The 14,648-nt window shown below is 40.7% G+C and overlaps 1 protein-coding gene across 2 annotated transcripts in view; it reads right to left on the minus strand.

Moving 5' to 3' along the window:
- Window positions 1-14,648, minus strand: part of psd2 (pleckstrin and Sec7 domain containing 2) — a 38,528-nt gene that overhangs the window by 14,679 nt on the left and 9,201 nt on the right. For both annotated transcript variants that reach the window (XM_026187072.1, XM_026187067.1), the window contains exon 3: window positions 13,292-14,029. In XM_026187072.1, the coding sequence (XP_026042857.1) occupies window positions 13,292-14,029 (738 nt within the window). The remainder of the gene's footprint in view (window positions 1-13,291; window positions 14,030-14,648) is intronic.

Raw genomic sequence — 14,648 nt, forward strand, 5'->3', positions numbered from 1 at the left:
TTCTGTGATTTTACAGACTCTTCTTTTGCTTTTATATAGCCTACACTGATCTATGGCCAAAGTGATGTATAGCAGTAGAGGCAGAAGTAAAGCTCTGTGTGTAGTTGTGCAAGCGTGTCAGTGAGGTCATCTGTTTCAACTTTTAGATTGAGTCTTGGCAGAAAATGAAACTAAAAACAAATGTAAGAACGGAACCTAATACAAACAACAAAGGCACCTCTGTGAATAAAAACACTCGTTACCATTAGTTCAGTGAACCGATGACAGTAGCAGCCTTTACTGTTTATTAATAAACAAACAGAATCACACACATTACTGATATTTGCTCTTTTCCGTAGGGTATAACACTGGTGGCTGCTACAACAAATCAGCCGTACTGATTTTATAAGAAGCAGGCAGGTGACAGCAATCAGGTCTTTGGCTACAAACCATTTATTACATATTTTAATACATCACTAGAACTGAATCCAACAATAACTGATTAAGACATTAATCACTTGATCAGTAAGCTAGTGATAAAGTGACTTATTTTTAATCATTTTCCACTTAATCAGAGGGGTGGTGTTTTTAGTTTTGGCTCTTCGTTTCCTACCACTGTAAACCCATCAACCTGAACTTGGCAGCTTATGATCTGTCATATCTTCAATTAAATACTGAACTGAACTCTGCTGTACCCACGACATCAAATAATCTATCTAGCAATAGGTGAATTATTAAAACAATAATAATAATAATAATTCCAGCAGATTTGTTTTTTTTTTTAATTCAAATGAAAAGTAATAGCTAACCCAGTCCAGCACATCGTCAACCACGTGCCACATTAGATTAAAATACGGTTTGTCTTTTTCTTTTCTTTTCTACCATAAATATGCCTTTCTATGAATATTATTCTACTATCATGGGAATTTTTCGCCAGGGTCAACTTACACCACAGCTACCTCACTATTTCCATTTTGCCACGCAGCATAATTGTTAATGTACCCACCCATCTGGAGATCAGAGCTTTAAAAGAGTTTAGAGAGATAAAGCCAAGCTTACAGGAGTTGCAGCAAAAAGTCGAAGTGAACATCATATTCCTCTTTCCACATCTCGGATCTTGGAAATTAGCGGTTAAAGGCGTGCTACGGTCCGACCGCCTCATCGTCCAGTATTCGGTGAACTGTGCATCGGCCCGGCTTGGTGATCTAACTTTCAGCCAAGTCAAGTTCTATAAAATCGCAGCGTATTCAGAGACGATCAGTGACACTGCTGTGTTATTCCACTACAACGCGAACATGCACGGAGTGTGTTTGGAGGGCTTTCCTTGAAGTTTCTTGGTTGGTCTGAAAGCTCCATTGAAGGGAGGATGTTGGGGGCGGAGCGAGCACTGGACAGACTTTTTTTCTGATGAATAGCGCTGTTCCTAGTGGTGGCTTTACAATGGCCCTGTGTGTCCCAGCCAAGACAACTTCCTCTGCATTATAGGGCTGAGAGCCAGCAGATCAGTCCAACGCCAGCTGGACGTCCTGTTTTCTTAAAGTTCATTAAGTCGCAAGCAGTTAGTAGATGTGAGGATTTCTGTGCATGCTCCAAGGTAAACGTAAAGCCACCTGAGCTTAATATGACAAAATATGACTGGTTGGCTCTACTTTGCAAGAGTTTATCACCGGATAGAGAAAAATCCAAGTGTAATGTCCATGTGTAATGAACAATGAGACATTTAGCTAAAAATATCTACAGATATGACAGAGGTTAAAAAGAGGTGGGAGACTGATGGTTGCTATGTAAATATAATTTAAATGAGACAAAAATAACCCATCATGTAAAGCACACAAAACCACAGAGTAATATTAGTACATTTGCTAGCTAGAACACAAAGGCCGCTTTCTGATCTGATGGAAAGAAGCACAGAAAAAGAAATGACAAGTGTGGTAGGACTCGACTTAAGAGGTCAAAGAAGTGCAGGAGACTGATGCTGTCCAGTGTAGCAAGTGATTTATTCACCATTTTGTGACCCAAACAATATTTACAAAAAAACAAATAAGAAACTCAACTCTATAATTAACTCAGTTCAAATAAACATAACTGAACTTAAATCAACAGACATTAAGGTCAAACTGCACACAGCTACACTGACCTGAACCTTTCTTTCTCGAAACACCTGAGTTCTTCTGCTTAAAATAGTCCACTTAACCAAACAATTTCTCCTCTGGACTATTCCATTAAGTAGGTAGGTAAGATGAACATGATTATATTCAAACCTCTACTACTCCTCTTTACTGGCAACATAAACTCTGTGGTGTAATCAATACATATTACAACAATAAATCTATTTCTTCATAAACCCTCTAAACTCAACTTTATTAAATTATAAGAGTTCTTCCCCTTCTGCACTTGGTCTCTTCCTGTGACCTCAGACAAACCCAGAAGGTATAAAGCAGGAAGTAAAACTACATCTCCTCCTTTTGTTTCTGGAAGACAGGTAGGTAAGGTAAGTTCTAAACAATACCAATTAACAGTTGAAATAAATAACATGTTAACTTAACAAACTTGTAGGAATTGATTTAAACCAAGATGTTATATTATATAATCTGTAAATGTGCAAAACATAAACAAACCCGGGATAGTAGATGTTTGCCTATTGCAGACCATATATGAAATATGGTTAAATCAAAACAAGAATGTTAACTAAGAATATAGACAAATGGTCTTCTCACCCACTTTATCACAACAAGCATCTGTATTGATAAAAGTAAAAAATCAGGAGATAGGGTGTGGAAATCTTTTAAAAAAAGCTATATATATTATACACTTTATTAAGTAGACCTGTTCTACAGGTGATATCTAATCAACCAGTCACAGGACAGAAAGTAAATGCATTTACACATGTAGACGTGGTTAAGACGACCTGCTGCAGTTCACACTGAACATGAACGTGGTTGTTGATGTGTTTCAGAAACTAATAATCTGCTGGGATTTTCCCACACAACCATTTCTAGGGTTTACAGAGATTGGTCAGAAAAAGAGAACCTGTGCAGTGAGCAGCAGCTTTCCCTTGATGAAAATACATTGATGCCTGACTTCAGGAGAATGGCCACAACTGCTCTGAGCTGATAGGAAGGCAACAGTAACTCAAATAACTACTTGTTACAATCAAGTTGTGCAGAAGAGCATCTCTGAACACACATTTCATTGAGCCTTGAAGCAGATGGGCTACAACAGCAGAAGACCACAGAATACGTGCCAGCTAAGAACGGGTGGTGTAATGGTGTGGGGGCAAGATAGACAGCGCACAATGTGCTTTGAGGCAGCAGCCAAGAAAGCTGTAGTCCGCGTCTGTGAATACCCGTGTGTACACCTGTGTGCATACCTGTGTGGATCAGCATGCTTGCATTCCAAAGGTTTCTCCATGTAACGATCTGCTAGGGAGTGTGGGGAGCCACAGCCCCGTCCTCCAGGGTATGAAGCAGGTATGGAGGAGATCAAAACTCCAGACATCCAGAGGCCCCCAGAACACAAGAGACCAAGGAAGACCAACAGTGGGGCAGCCGCGCCACTGTCCCAGTAAGAGCTGAGGAGAGTCCCAGATGAGGGCTCACTCAGCAGCCGCGGAGCAGAAGCCAGGGGGAGTTGCAGTGACGCGCCCGTGAGCTCCGCCGGCAGCCAGCTGTGCCTGAGTGACCGAGCCCCAGGCCGAGAGGCCGGGGGCACCCCACCTCCGAAGTGGCCCGAGTGAGCCCCAGGCTCCAGGCCCCGATAAGCGGCCGCCAAGGAGTGAGCCGGTGTGTACCCGGACGCCCACCCCCAGACACAAAGAACCACCAACGCACCGACACCTGAGGGAGTCCGCCACTGGAAGGGGAAGTGGTGGTGGGTAGAGATAGGCCTCCAAACCTTGGAGGGCCTGAGATGTCCCCAGAGAGGTGGCGTCTGATACCCAACCTGACATATAGACACAGACATGCAGGCACACACAGACACAAACATCCATTCCCACCCTCATGCTCTCATATGCACTTACTCCACACTCAACCAACGTGGAGACAGACATAAAGAGACTCTGTCCCCAAGCGTTCTCTACAAACCGGGTCTAGGTACCCTTGCCCCTGGAGGGGGGAACTGCACCCAGACCCAGGTGGTGTTACCCTTTTCCCTGCGGTGGGGAGAGGCAGACCGCCCCGACTCCGCAGCAGCAGGGAGGCCCCACACTCCAGACCGCAGTCGGACGGCCAACTCCTCCTCCTAGCCCCCCCGCTCCAGCAGGCCGCAGAGAATGGGGGTGAGAGAAGACTCCAAACCTCCCTCCACCCGCTCATTGTAGTGTTGATGCATGTGTGTTCTAAGGTGCAATTAAAACCCAGGAGGGCATGGAGCTACCTGCCAGAGAGCAGCAGGTAAGCGCATAGTCCCTCCTGCTAGCCCTCAATGTCTACGTGTATTTAAAATTGAGAGGTGGGCAAGGTGCATCTAATAAAGTGGCTGGTGAATACAGACAACAACAGTGGCCAGACTACTGTTTTTACACATCTGAACACTAGTCACAAGTCTGTGTTTTTTGGAGAGGCTTCCTATGACTCATGGATAACCTTTGTCATTCACACACAACCACACAGACAGCAGAATTTATAAACCTGTTGTAGCACAAATATGATGCCGCAGCCAACAGCACGTGGGGAAAAAAAAAAAAAAGATTCAGCTTTTCAGCTGATGAGGTTTTAGAAGCGAAATGTTGCCTTAAAAACATGTAGCTGATTAAAACAAGCTCTTATTTTATGCATTTTAGTCAATCAGCCAGTGAAGCTTGACTCAAAAAGAACTTTGAGCTCCACCTGCTAAGTTGCAAACATAAGTGAACTCAATACATAAAAAGCCTTGCAAAACAATTTCTTAAAATAGTCTGTTTACCGCTCACATGCGCAAACAGAGGTAAATTGCACTGTTTACTGTTTGCGTCTTACTCTAAGAATTTGTATTGTATTTGAGCTCTTAATAGGAGTTACTATTACTGTTGACTGCAAGCCCAATTAAACATTGACAGTTGCAAGCCACACAAGACAACGACTGATGATTTAGATCAGGGGTGCCCAATCCCGGTCCTCGAGAGCTACTATCCTGCAGCTTTTAGATGCATCCCTACTCCAACACAGCTGAATCAAATGGTTTGATCTCTTCAGCATGCCATCATGTTTGGCAAAGGCCTGATAACAAGCCATTCATTTGATTCAGGTGTGTGGGAACAAGGATGCATCTAAAAGCTGCAGGACGGTAGCTCTCGAGGACTGGGATTGGGCACCCCTGATTTAGATGAAACACTGATGCACCCACAAACTGAGGAGAGAATAGAACAACCTAAATTTGTCAATCATTTATACCTTTATAAACACAGCATAGCTAAATAATACAAAATGACCAAGAAATCCTTCGATCAGTAATAACAACAAAATGAAAAAGGGTGAAAACCTTTAGCGTAGTTTACTGTTTCCATCTTACAAGCTCTTATTCACACACAGAGAAACACACAGGACTCAAAAACCACCTACTCAGCTGTAAACAATGGACAATGGTGACCTCTTTTGGCTGGGTGAGACTAATTATGTTCAGGTGTGGGATTGGGTTTAGTGAAACACTAAACACAGCAGCTTGATCTGACAGCAGCTAAAGATTACCATCTGCTGTAAAATCAGCTACAGTTTGAGCAGTCATGCCAAGAACTGCGCACAAATGTTTCATATGGTCTGCTTTCTCTTCCACTTAGCACATACAGGAAGTGCTGACAAGACGCCTCAGAAGAGAGAAACCCATGGTTAGAAAGACATAATTCAGCAGACACAGTCACTTCTACAGTAGGGTTGTGGGATGTGTCATAAAACAGAGTTGAGCTATAAATAGCCAGGGATAAATATGCTGGTGCTGAAACTATTCAGTTACCATGTGAGTCTGTGGTGAGAGGGTGAAAGAGATTTGTTTGCAAACCTTTTGTGTACGCATCTATTTTTGTGTATGTGGGACTGCATGTGTCCATATCACTGCCTGAGTGTGAGCCAGGAGAGGATAATCTGCAGGATGTTTCAGCAGTGCTATAGAACCTCACTAAGGGTTTTATTCCCAATGTGATATCCTCAAACATATGTGTGTGTGTGTGTGTGTGAGAGAGAGAGAGAGAGAGAGAGAAAGATTAAGAATATGAAAGACGGATATAAAGGACTCCCATATCTGCATCACTGAGTGAGCTAGAATGTGCGAGCATTAAACACAGTTTTTGTTTATGCATGCTTCTGGCCCACATGTCTTTCATGTGTATGTGTGTTTCTGCACTCAACACTGTGTATGAAAGAGGTTAGTCCATGCAGTAGAGCTGCTTCTCTGATATGGAAACAAACTGCCTGGCTTTTATCTACTCTGCTTGATCTGTTAGGCTTGTGAGCCACCAGGAGGAATACGCATACACAATGGAATCACATGTATTCATGCAAATGTTCAGCCATAGAACATTTGTCAAACACATTCATATATGTCCAGACACTGGATCTTTTTTCTTGAGTATTGCACTGCGTGTGTTTGTTTTGAGGGCATGGATGCTCTAGCGCAGTTTGCATTATCACATAATCAGCCTGCATCTAGTTGGCTTCACTGCGTAGATATAGCCTGCTTTATAGTAAGCTGCTGGACAGACAAATAGACTGACCAACAGAGAGTGTGTTTTCATGGCGATTTTAGTCTCCTCTGTGGATTAAGGTTAAGCTTCACTCATGGTCCCCACAGAGCACAGAGCAACACAACTCGTGTGAAGTAACAGTGACTAAGTAACCAAAAAAAAGATGCAACTGACTGTCTAACCCAATGACTGACAGGCTGACAAACTACACAAGTGTACAAGCTCAAAACTAAAAGCCAGGTTTGCTGACTAAGAGCACTGTCATCTCATATTTGCATGTACTGGTTGGCATGCTTACAGTATCTGCTGTACTTTTTCCCTGTTCCTGTGGCCAGCTGCCCATTTCACTATCTTCACCCACTGATGTCAGAATAGACAGTAACAGTGGGAATAATATCTGCAGAGAGGGTTTGGCTGAGGTAAGATTAGGTTTCTTTGCACCACATCAAAGCTCCAGCTACAAACGTTGAAGGCTAACTTGTGGACAGGCTGTATATGCACCAGGGAAGGGATGTCAAACATATGGTCCAGTAAATGGTCCATTTCAGCCCACTGGATTGCATTGTACAACATGAAAACTTCAAAGAAGGAGGGCATACATTTGGGTCTTTTAACTAATTTTGTCAGTTGGGCTCAGTATATCACACTAAAGTAAGTAAAAGATAGGTAAGTTATAGATAGACAAAATTAGGTATGTGTGTGTGGGTGGGGGGGTTAATGTTTGCTTCCCATTTAATAACAGAAAAGTGCCCGTTTTTTGCAACTTAGTAATTTTCTCTTTTTTTGTGCTTTTTTTTGCCATTTTATAACCATCTGGATGCACCAAAGTCCCTCTGAATCATGTATCATTAGTTTTATGGATGGTTTATTAAATAATACCCTAAAGGAAAGGTAAATAATTTGCTAGTGTTTCTAAGAGTTTATTAGGCAGTAACCTTCCAGCCCACTTCAGATCAAACTGAGGTGTATGTGGCAATGAGTTTACACCAGTGCACATGGTTTGCCAGCCAAATGGATCAGTTTGAATACCTGGTTTGACTGCCATATTACAAAAACTATGGTTAAAAAAGCTGAAAAATATGTAAAAATAAGGTGAGATTAGTAGTATGAACAACTGAAGCAAAACGTGGAGTAACAGCCTTTCAGTTTCATTCACAAAGAGCATGTTAGACATGTGTACATCAGATGTATGACTCAGTAACAGTTTCTGCAGCATTTTGAGACACATATGCCGATCCAACTGCTTCACACTGCATGCCAATGTGTTCTTCCGCAAAGACACACCACTCTGCCTCTTCAGCTGTATTGTCATTTACATTCACTCACTATCACAAGAGATAACAAACATCTGCCTTTCATATTTGTAATATTTAGATTAGTATGAATATAATATAGAAATATGCAACATTAAGGTTTTTGTATTTGTGGTTTTGAGCAAATTTGTATAGCTACATTTGTAGATGATGTACATGCACTGCAAAGATAGTGTATGCTTTCTCAGAGTGGAGCCTCATCACTTCTACTTGTCCAGGGAGCACAACATCTGTTTATAGTGACTGATGTAGCCTAATGAAGCACATTTCATTAAGATGTAGGGTATAAGCAACAACAAATTTGGGAAACATAAAAGAAACTTACTTCTTATCTTTTACTTGTAAACAATGTAACCACCCAGGGGCTTACACAAGCAAAGAAACAGTGGCACTGGCAGAAAATGTGTGTCTTTGCTTATTACATTTATAAAACACACTTTACTTTGGTAAATACAATCTGAGATGAACCTCACCACATGACACATTACGCTGTGTCATTAATTATTTAACAAATTTATTCCAAAATGCAGAAGCAGTGCATGAAAAACAAAATATATACTTATTGCCTCTATTGGAATTAGGATGGTAAGTAGCATCCATGTACTAGTAATCAAACACTCGATAAACTGATCATCAGAAAGTGTGAGTGCCTCTACCAAAGCAGATGTTATTGCAGTTTGCTGGTCTGGAGCATTCAGGGGCGTGTTAACACAATGCCAAGGAGGAAAGACATCAGCAATGATCTCAGAGGAGCAACTGCTGCTACCCAGTCTGGGAAGGGTTATAAGGCCATTTCCAAACAATTTAAGGCCATCATTCTACAATGAAAAATATTATTCACATGTAGAAATCATTCCAGGCAGTTGCGAATCTTCTCAGAAGTTGATGTCCCAGCAAATTCACCCCAAGGTCAAACTGTGAAATGCTCAGAGAAAAGGGCCTCAGTTAGCATGTAAAATGTTAAAGTTTTTGACAGCACAATCAGAAAAAGACTGAACAAGTGTGGTTTGTTTGGAAGGGCTACCAAGTGTCAAGCATGGTGGTGGAGGGGTGATTATTTGGGCTTCTTTTGCAGCCACAGGACCTGGGTACCTTGCAGTCATTGTGCTTGGCTGAAACTGGGTCATGTAACTGAACAATGATCCTCAAGTTACCGCAAGTTATTGCTATTAAGGGTTTCTATAAGCTACTGAATCATGAGGTCTACTTAACTTAACAATTCTATGGTTCTGCATTCTGTCTTAGTTTTGTTAAATAAATAATGACATGGAGTAATATGTCATATGTTGTTGTTCATCTGATGTTGTATTTACCTAATTTTAAGACCCAATTGTTTATTATATCCTGATATGTAAAACCTAAGAACTGACAGAGGGTGTATTATCCTTTAACATTAGTGTACATGCTAAACCTAGGAAAAACAGGGGCTCTAACTGAAAAAAATGTCAGCATTGTCACTGACAGTTATAGCACAGCATGACCATTTTTTTCATACATTTTTGTACATAGCAGAGGTATGACGTCCAAAATCACAACCCTGAAAAATGCAATGCAAAAACACCATAAACACGATTAAATAGAAATAACATCATAGACGAAAATACAGAGCAGAATACAACTCTGAAAAGTGAAGCCAGCGCACAAGTTTCTTAAACTTGCATTTTTTCTAATGGCCAGCAGGGGGCATCTTCTTCGTTTGCAAATCATATAGATATATATATACTGTATATGGTTTTCAGGGTTTTTATCATTAACTCGATTTCCCCAGGTTTTTTCCCGTGTGTTATGAATAAATATTCTTTTGTTTGGTACCGGTTCTGGTTTTATTTTGTTGTATTCATCTGCAGCACCTTAAAGGCCAGTCCGTAAAAATATTGTCGGACACAAACCGGTCCATGGCGCAAAAAAAGGTTGGGGACCGCTGATATAGACACCCAGGGGAAACAGTTCTCCTGTTCTTTTGATCTATTGTATTGTATTGTATTGTATCTTTATTTCAGACATATACAGAAAAAAACAATATATACACAAGTACACATACTTGCATTTACAAATACAAATATATATGTAAATACACACACGTATGTGCTCAGATAAAACAAAAAAAATAAAATAAATAAAATAAAACAAAGTCTAAATGACATGAAATGACAAATCTATGATGCCAAAAAGACTAATCATTACTTTTACATCATACTGAGTACAAAAAAATGTTCAGTTTTATAAATTATGGTCCAAGTAGCATATGCTTTAGTATGGTCTTATTATAAATAGCAATTTACTACCATACGAGTGTGTGTTATCCCTCGGATTCTAAGTCACCTCCCCTCCTTACTCAAGACATCCAATTTTAAAAACACCACGAAGGCCTCAGACAAACTTCCTGGCATTAGGCTTCAACAGGGGACTTCGCGAATCAGTAGGTGATGTCATTGTGGCTATGTCCATTTTCTTATAAAGTCTATGAGTAGCAGTTGAAACAACTTTGTTTCAACTGCTACAATTATTTTAGAACAATTTTTTTTCTTATGACTAAAATTCTTAATCTCAGTGAAAATAATGGGCAAAGGTGATTATTAAAAAAACATCATGTCTGCCAAGCTGACTGACTGACTGACTTTAATTTTTTATTCTATGCTCTGCAGCTGCTCGGTCCCGCAGTGAAAAAGGGCCATTGTCCATGACGCCCAAGGTGCCAAAATGTGTAACCACGGCAATTCTCTGGCTACCCACCAGAAAAAAAGGAAGTAGGCAGACAAGAAGAATGAAAGATAAGATATGCTGGTAGGAGAGCAGTGTAAGTGAAATGGAGGATATGTGTGTATGTGTGTCTATGTGTGTGTGTTATAACTAAGATGTGATATAGTGAGATAACATGAATCAAGTGGAGAAATGAATGGAGAGGCAGAAGGTGAGACAGTGAAATACGACACTGTCTCAACGACACTGAATGGCACAGAGAGAGAAGAAATGTAAGGCAAGGAAATTCATTTATCAGTAGAAGGAGTTCAGAAGCACATGATCCATAATCCTTCTAGAGAATATTAAAAGACTAACTTGCACTGGAATTCCTAACAGTTTTAAAGGTTCCCTTTTTAACAGCCTGAAAAACAGCATCTGAATGGACATCAAGAAGTAAATAATTGGAAACTGTTAGTATCTTTAAATCTTAAACTTTCCCTTTAAGACTGACTAGCAGATGTATCCACTCTAGGTTTAAGTGCTCAAATGTCTGGCAGGCTGGCTAGCACGGAGCAATAATCACCCACTTACACACATACACACTCACATTCACTCTAAGACCCTGCTGGGCCGAGGAAAGCTGAAGACGATGATGTCATGACATAAACAATAGCTCATTCAGCTTGGCGCTGGTGGTCAGGAAGCAAGACTGTGCCTAAAGTACTACATCTGTAGACTGGTAAGGAGAGGAGAAAAGAAGAGCAGAACTGACATCCAAAATCCTTCATTCATCCTGTAAGTCATACCAGAGTCTGAGCAAATCCCAGCAGTTAGCTGAGCAGATAATGTCAAAGGTCTGTGCATCTATTTGGCATTCCAGTATGTTTCTAACTGCAGGAACTGTGCAAGGGGGAAGAGCTGATGAACACGCCACAGGGACTGTGTGCACACCAGCGAGGGAGACCTATAGCCAAAGTTCAAGTTACATGTTTTCGCCATATGTTTTGCGTTACTGCTTCTCCCTTCAGTGGCTCTACGTTGTCTCCTTCAACCCATTTTACTACTATTAAGGTAATTAATTGTAAGAAAGTCATGTCAGATGTTACCGTGTCCCCACAATCCCTCCAGGTCTGGCTTCATGTAACAATGTTACATGTAAAATTTCTGTGTATTTATGGAATTTAATGAAATCTGGTCAAATGAAATGTACTTGATTCGTATACATTCAGTTTATATCAAGCATATTTTCCTTAATGATTAATTATTTGGATAAATAAAGCTTTGATTTTATATATGTGTATTATGATAATAGCTAGAGGTCCATGAAGTACACGGAGTTCATGGTAATTTGGCAAACACATCTAAGCTCTGATAAAACCTGCAACTGAATCAACTTTACATCCACTCAAAGTGTCACAGTTTAAAGGCTAAAAATGTGCTTTTGTTCAGCATGGTATTTCGCTATAACCAAATTTGAACATCAATATCATAAAATATATCATAGTTTCAATACCAAAACTCCACCAAGTTAATGTCTGTGACATTAGAGAGGCAGAAATAAGCATTATTACCATGATCTGTTTCCTTCATAGTGAACCAATATATCAGGTTCCAACCCAACCTGTTACTGGTCAAAATGTCAAAAATGTAATCTTCATCAAGAACGAAACTAGTTCTCTTTGTCGAAAAGCCCAACGAGTTTGTTTTTTCCTGCTCACACAAGTGATTCATTATGCTGACAGGCTGCCATGGATCTTATCTAGTGTAACCCTCCCATAGAAAACCACCACACTCCTCCTAAAATTTGAGTTTCTGTTCAAAAGGTCTTCTGTCATGATGCATAAACCTCTCATTTGACAGTACTGAGGTTATCTCTCTCTATTGTATCCTTTAAGCAAAAGAGGTTGGAGAGAGCAAATAGTCGAGCCACAGTCTGCAGCTCTGGTGAATAAACTCTGTATACATTTACCAGAGGCTCCTCTCATTTCAAATGCAGCAGTCCTGCTTTAACAGTCCCACTGGTTTCATCAAAATGTTAAAGCTTCCTTGTATTGCAACTTTTTGTTTGTTCAGTTTAGCTTAATGCAACATTTGTGTGAATGCAACATTTTTGCTGGAGTGCACAAAACTGTGCAGTCATGAACACTGAAAGACTCAGTTCCTTTATTTTCCAAAAATATGAACATTTTAAGCTAAGTAACGCATGCCTACATTTGTTGCTTCCATCATGGTTATTGTTTAAAGAACTGTCTCAGTTTGCATATGTGGAAAGAGGCGGGCCACCTCTTTCCACCCCAACCAGCCCTCCCTGTCCACCTCTCTAAGGACCTACAGCTGGGCTTCACTTGTTCACGCCACCTACTGGTTAAGCCAAGGTCACATTAAGTTAAGTTAATTACACTTGAGTAAGACATCTGCATAAGGCTTCAACAACCACATAACCTGGAAGCTGTCATCAGTCATTTAAATATTCATTAAACTGTGTTTAACATTGAATGTGTAAAATGACCCACCCACTATGCAAAAACATCCCCATTTTATATAAATTCTTTAATGTATTACACCATATTTTCTCAGGATTGTCATATTTACTTTTTAAACCAAATTCATCCCTTTAGAATAATGTTATTTGGTCCACACATGGAACTAAAGTAAAACTTACCTGACAGAGTTAATCATGTCTCCCTGGCAATCTGTGTGATAGCCATTAGGAATGGCCCAGCGTCCAGGCTGGCTCAACACAAACTCTGATCTGCTCCCAGGTATGGTGGTCCTCAGCGGGCTTCCTCCTACTCCAGCCACTGCTCCAGCACTGTCCCCAGCCCCGAGTTCAGGCCCTGGGGCATCTGTTCCAATCTCAGCCCCTTCTTGCTCCTGAACTGTTGCCAACTCAAGCTCCAGAGGTTCAGGACCTTGTAACAGTGCCCTCTGTTGGATGAGCGGTGTCAGTGGCGCCTCAAAGCTAACACAGCTGTCTGTCTCATCTGTGAGTGACAGAACATCCAGAGAGTCCAGGCTGCTGTAGCAGGTCCCACCCCTGAGCAGGGCAGATTCCACGATGCGCTCAAATGTGGAGCTGAAACCATCTTTGTTGTCCACCCTACTTTTCTCCCTCTCCTCCTCCAACTCTCTCTCGTCTTCCTCCTCTTCATCCTGAATGTCGACCTGCTCGACAATCTGTTCAAAAGCTGAGCTGAAACTGTCCTGGTTTTCTCTGCCATCACCTTCTTTTTGGACCTCTTCCTCCTCCTCCTCCACTTCGGTGTCAGCCTGTTCTACAGTTGTCTCAAAATTAGAGCTGAAAGTGTCCAAGTGTGTTTGTATCGCCCCCTCATCTCCTCCCTCGTCCTCTTCACCTACTTCATCTTCATCGTCATTCCCAGTTATACCATTTGCCAATCTATATCAACAGGAAGAAAAGAAAACATCTGACCTACACGCATGAAAATGGATAAAAATATGCAAAAAAGATCAGTCATCTTGTTCATCTAAAAACACTGTGCTATTTACTACAATATGATACAAAAGCATCGCTATTTCATCCCTTTTTTTAAAAGAAAAAGGTTAGATGTACTTTGCTTTCAGTATGTCTTTATCATTCTGCGTAGTTTTTGCTTGTTATATATGAATCTGCTAATTAGCAGGCACATTTTTCTACCACATGTTGAGCTTTTTACAGACTGCCCTCCACTAATGTCTTTCTGGGACAGTTGGGGAGCTGGGAAATGGTTGCTGTGTCCCTTAGCTCTTTAAATATTTTTCTTCCATTTTTTCAGCTCATTAAGTTGAGGCTTATTGACTATTTATTTTGTAAAATATGAGTAAAGCACATTAGGCTAATTATGTACAAAGGGAACCGCAGAGATAAAACAATTTAACATAAAAAATATTCAAATCACAAAGCACAAAAAACATTGACCAAAAGTGACACTCTTAGGTTATTATAAAAATATAAGGAAGCTGTGTTTGTCTTTTTAGCAATGCAAATTAACAGGCAACATGACACTTGCTTGCTCTGA

Source organism: Astatotilapia calliptera, chromosome 2 (genome assembly GCF_900246225.1).
Source record: "Astatotilapia calliptera chromosome 2, fAstCal1.2, whole genome shotgun sequence".
NCBI lineage: Eukaryota > Metazoa > Chordata > Actinopteri > Cichliformes > Cichlidae > Astatotilapia > Astatotilapia calliptera.